The sequence below is a fragment of the Anneissia japonica genome, unplaced genomic scaffold (genome assembly GCF_011630105.1).
Source record: "Anneissia japonica isolate Jap-2015-1 unplaced genomic scaffold, ASM1163010v1 scaffold288058_len748972_cov163, whole genome shotgun sequence".
Lineage (NCBI taxonomy): Eukaryota > Metazoa > Echinodermata > Crinoidea > Comatulida > Comatulidae > Anneissia > Anneissia japonica.
This window is the reverse complement of record NW_022701645.1, coordinates 314646-320557: the sequence shown is the minus strand read 5'-3', so window position 1 is coordinate 320557 and position 5912 is coordinate 314646. Positions and strand designations below refer to the sequence as shown.

At 32.0% G+C, this 5912-nt stretch overlaps 1 protein-coding gene across 1 annotated transcript in view; it reads right to left on the bottom strand.

Moving 5' to 3' along the window:
• The window catches only part of LOC117103668 (LIM and calponin homology domains-containing protein 1-like), a gene marked incomplete in the record, with an annotated part of 69871 nt that overhangs the window by 38833 nt on the left and 25126 nt on the right, over positions 1-5912 (bottom strand). Inside the window, 1 exon segment of the mRNA XM_033244264.1 lies at positions 1995-2117. Coding sequence (XP_033100155.1) covers positions 1995-2117 — 123 coding nt within the window.

Sequence of the window (5912 nt, the reverse complement as noted above, 5' to 3'; positions counted from 1 at the left end):
ATTCCATATCTGACACACAATCATCTAGAATTGAAAGAATCCACGGTAAGTTTTTACGTTTTCTCGGCCCAGAAACCTGTTGGCCTTGCCAAACTCCTATTATTTCTCCAAAGATTAAAAGACAAATTAATGACCTACTTTTTTTATATAAGTGTTTAAATTCAATGTTTACCTGTAATATTGTTTCTAATTTTTATCTTAATGTCCCTGTTCGTAGACTTCGTTCTAAGCCTATTTTAAATGTACAATTCTCACGTGTTAATGTTTGTAAAAATGGTATTTTTGGTAGACTGTCTTCGTTCTATAATAATTGTGTTTGTAATTATCCTGAATTTGATATTTTTCATTGTAGTTTCTCTCAGTTTAAGTCTATCACATTTGAGTCTGTAAAATAACTTTAGGTTTTCCATTGATATTGTGTAAGTTTTTATATTTTATATTTTCATCCTGTAATTGGTGTATACACTGTTGGATGTGCAATAAATAAATAAAAATAAATAAATAAAAACGCTTTTATTTCATTGAAATGTTGGCTAGAATCATCAATGTTAAAACTACAATAGCTATTTTTTGTAATTTGTTATAGTGAATCATTAATATTAACTAACAATTTGATATTTGACTGTAGCCATTTTAATACTAAATTGTTTACAAGGAAGGATAATGGGTAGTACAAGATACTGATGTAGGTTTACAGTTTAACTCTTTCGCTACGGCGAGCCGCTCACAGCGGCGCAGATAAAATATGCAGTTTGAGCGGAAAGCCGCTGACAGCGGCTTGTTGACGTCACTGTAAACAAATGAAGATATCCCGAAGATATCCCGGGGATATCCCCATGACGTTTGCATATATTATATTGAACAACAATCTGCATGACCTTTGACCTTATTTTGAGCCGTTGAGGGCGACTCTCCGTCTGAATAAAGGCTGAAACAGGCTTCAAGCAGGCATTGTTGTTTTGAGTAACATTTCAATGGCTGCGCTTGGGAGACGTAATTTAACTGCAGGAGAAGTGCTTCGCAGACTTGCACAGTGGGATGTCAATGATGATGATACCCAGAGTGATAGTGATTGTTCAAACACTGCCCCTGAATCACAAGATGATGGATATTAGCGATGATGATAGTGTAGGCCTAGCTAGGCCTAGTCATGATAGTGATGATAGTGAAAGCGTGCATAACACTAGCACCGACGACAGTGACAATTTTCTTATAGTTAGACAGAGAAGGTCTCAAGGATAAAGAATATATATACTTTTGTATATTTTGGAAAGCCAATTAAAAACTTATAATGCTTTTTCTATATATCTCCTATTTTCCCCAAATTTCCTGAATTTTATTCCGTCCAGATATGGGAAATATGGAATAGCAAATTACGTAGTGAAAGAGTTAAGGTATAAAATTGTGAGTTATTTTTTTTAATACATTGACATCAAAACTAAGAAAAAGCAATTGTTTATTAATATTGGCACTATATATTAATTAATATTATTATTATTTCTATGCAGTACTTGATAAATAAATTTTATAATTTGTCAGAGTTCCCATAAAACCTTCAGCTTAATGGTTGTTTGGTAAGAAAAGAAAACAAAATAGCGCCACCTATTGTTAGATATGTTATTGAAATGCACATCAAATCTGTTCATTCTACTTTGCTACACCCATACTTCATTGGTACTATAAGGAAATCATAATTTGGCATTATTTTTTGGCATGACATTACAATATGTTTAATGACATTACAATATGTTTAACATTTTTAAGTTGTTCCGCAAAACATTAGGGTATTTTAATCCAAACACATTTTAAATAAGTTACCTCTTTTTCATCGTTGCCTCTTTAAATCTAAATTATTATTGTTTCTTGGTTTCTTAACTGCATGGTCTTTATGCTTAAGTTTTAATTTGGTATTTTTTAATCTACGAAATGTATTTTCAATGTTCTAATTTTTCTTTTCAATATTACCATCATTGTAATCATTTCAGGATTCTTACCTTGTACGAAGATCTTGCAAAGCCAAATATCAGAGGAGCAAATTCATCTAGGTTTAACTGAGGTCCAAGATAGTTATGTCTTTGAGCCGCAACCCTACCTAGCCAATAGAGGGTCGTACACACCTACAAGAACAATACAATAATATTTCAGCATTATATACTGTACAGCAACGAATCACCCTTAGCAAAGCCTTAATGTGCCTCACATCATTATCAAGGTCATTCGATCACATCAACTCCCTAGGGGGGGAAAATTCCATAATGTTCTAGCTAGTAAAAATCAGTACACTTGTGTTCAAGATGTAAAAGGTACCTACTTACACTATACTGACTTTATAGTCTAGACAATTTGTACCCATTATGCAAAAAACTACCGTAATACAATTTTATTGTTCAATGTTCAATAAGCTCAATTACACTTACATTTCAAATTTGATAACTATCACTAGCAATCATCCTTTTCACCGAGCATAACCATAATTTTACTACCTCCACGTCCTCATTTTTATTATATTGGACTCTGCCCTCACAACGCAGCTTCTCAAAATCAAGAAAGCGCTGCATATTCAGTGAGAGTAGCCTTCGCTCAGCAAACAACTACTGTATGTCGTAAATATAACATTGTCCTTTTATAAAAAAGGATTACCTTTTTCATTATTCAATTGCTATTTTATTTATTCTGCTTCATCTATATTCATGATTAATCTATTTTGTTGTTACGGCTAAATTCGTAACTCATTGTCATGCTTAGTATTGTTATACTCTTCACTGATGATGGTAGTTGACCTACTGAAACATGTTGGGTTTGGTTATCTGTGTTCTGCTTAAATTATATCGACCGTTTGGAAATAATAATAATAATAATAATAACAATAATAATAATAATAATAATAATTACAATAATAATAATAATATAATATTTTAGCATTTACACAGCAGTTTTAAAATCTTGATAAAAATATTTTAAAATCTGGAAAAGGACCTATTAATTAATTATAAACATTGGATTTGCTAATCAAAAGAACCAAATACAATTTTTAATCACACATGAAATATGTGCACTGCATTGCCTGCTGTTTTATGAAGGGCTTTCGCTTCACAACAGGATAATTTGACCATCATTTTAATAAATTTTGACGTAAAATTGCAATCAATGAAAGAACTACAGCAGGTGATGCTCTGCATTATTGATTTAGATTAACAATAGCATGTATCCTCCTTGTGTCTTTTGAATGTTGTAAAAAATATGCAAGCCTAAGAGCAGCAAGTAGAGCAAGGTGTAGGAAAAAATGCCAGTAGAAAGAAATACCATTAGCAAAGGAGTAATCCATTTCATAATAGGGGTGTTAGTTCAGATATAAAGAGGAGCTTTCACACACCCAGTTAATCCTACTCATATGGTATAATAACTGGCACAGGGGCGGATCCAGCCCTGTAAGAAAGAGGGGGCGTGAATGTGCGAACGGAGTAAAAACCTCGGGGAAGAACCCTGGCAGGGGTGCAAATCCCCCTTAAACTTCTAGCACTATAATTAATTTGAGTTTGTATTTGATTGATCTTTAATATTTTGCATAGTGATTTTCTGATATGCTTTACAAAAATTCTTTATACAAAAAATAGGGGTAGCGTACACCCCTTACGTCACCGTCTAAATCCACCACTGTGGAATTTATAGTATAATTATGAAAGTATCAATTATTTCTTCATTGCATTAACTTGGCCTAATTTATTAGGTTGTATTTATTTTACTAAGTTTACCATAGGACTACTGTACACAATGTGCATCATAAAATGCATATTTTTTGAGCAACTGCATCTAGCTGAATTACTTATTGTCCACATACGGCTATAAAAATCTTGATTCTCTCATATTCAACATCAGTACATTCGCAATCTTGAATGATGGCATAATGTAACAACATAACCTAAGGCATAATTGCATATTCACATCTTTGATTCTCTCAAGACAGGCAAAGTATTTCATTTATATCATGACCTTATCAGCATTAAAACGCTACATGTATTGAGACAGTCTGACCAAGAGAAAACATGGTTAACCACTAATCAGAATTACAGCATAGATCTCAAACAGATTGTCAGATATGAAAAATATTAGCTGAATTAATTAAATAATTTTTAACTCATTTTTAATGTTAATTATGATATAATTTAGTTTGACTACGATTAATACATTTTTCCCAAATTTCAATATGATCCCTTTTTGCTTGTGTCTTTATTCATGTTTTGTTTTATTATAAATATTTCAATATTACTAATAAACTAATAATAATTTATTACATTGTACATGAACTCTATAGTATCCATGAACTCCTGTATGTGTTTGTTATGTTATGATAATGAATATTTATTGATGTCATTTCCTTCCGGTATGAAGCTTTTTAACAGGCTTCTTTGATCTTAAGAGTTTAGCTAAGAACATTAATCTTTACTGAGAATAACCAGCACAATAACCAACAAAATGTTAAGTTTAATGGAAAACAATAGTGCAACTTAATCAGGGTTTATCCTCACTAAATATGCCAATAGAAATTAAATCCTGTGTCAGTACACTACGCTTCTATTGCATATATATATATATATATATATATATATATATATATATATATATTCGACGGTTATTTGGACCTGTTCAACCATAAAGCCTTTGTGGTCTAGTGGTTATGACGTTCGCCTTGTCAGTGAGAGGTTGCAGGTTCGAATCCCGTCGGAGGCAATTTATTACACAATGACTTTTATAGGACTTTATTCGTTGAAAAGCTACAGGGTAGCCTACGATGTTCCATCATGTCCTTATTTAAACACTGTATATGTACCTATGATGATTTATATTATATTTATTTATGTTGTGCCTCCATATATATTAATTTAATTTACCTAATGGTGATCATGTGGCAGAATTATATAGGTTACCCTGTACCCAGCAAAAATTATGGATTTACCGTAATGTTGCAGTAAATCCATTTATTTTGATTTGAGTTTGTGTCAGGAAAATACCATAAGAGTGTTTTGCCCTACCCCTTAATTTTTAGTATTCATGAGCTAACTCGTGATCTACTCATCGTAAAAATTTAGTGGTTCACCTAATATTTAAGGTACAGATATATAATATATTACGGTATATAAAGCTCTCTGATGTTGAAAATACCTTACATATGAAAATAAGGTGCTATAAAAATAAATGAATGTCGAGTTTGTAGGCCTAAAATTAAGGGATTTACAACAGCAGTGTTAAACCCACTGTAGCAATTAAAGTTCACTATGCTAGGTGAAACTTTTAGAGCTTATTTTGGCTTAAAATTTGACTGATTGGCAGAATTTGTTTCTACCAAAATAGTTCTGTTTAAAGTACTGTATGTATCAAAGGTACTGTATAACCTGAAAAAATATAAATTTACTCAGATGGCCAAAGTTTAAGGCTTATATACCTCAGGTAGACTTTTCTAACCAACTCAAAAGAACACTTAATTATAATTATAGGTTAACATTATTAATTTTTTCCCCTCAATTTCATCCCCTATAAATACAGTGTTCAAATAAAGGACATAATAATACATCGTGTAGCATAGCTCTCAACGAATGTCATCCTAAAAATAAATGAATAAAGAAATTGTGTAATGAAATTCCTCTGATGGGATTCAAACCTGCAACCACTCACTGTCAAAGCGAGTGTCTCACCATTAGACCACAGTGGCTTCGTGGTCGAACAGATTCAAATACTGCCAGATACACTCCATTACACAATAGGTACGGCTAGAAACAAATAATTGCATACAATATACGGTAAATCAAATTAGCTGTTAACACTGTTGAATTATAAATCATCAAAGAAAGGTAATACAGTGTTTGAATAAAGGACATAATAATACATCGTGTAGCATAGCTCTCAACAAATGTAGT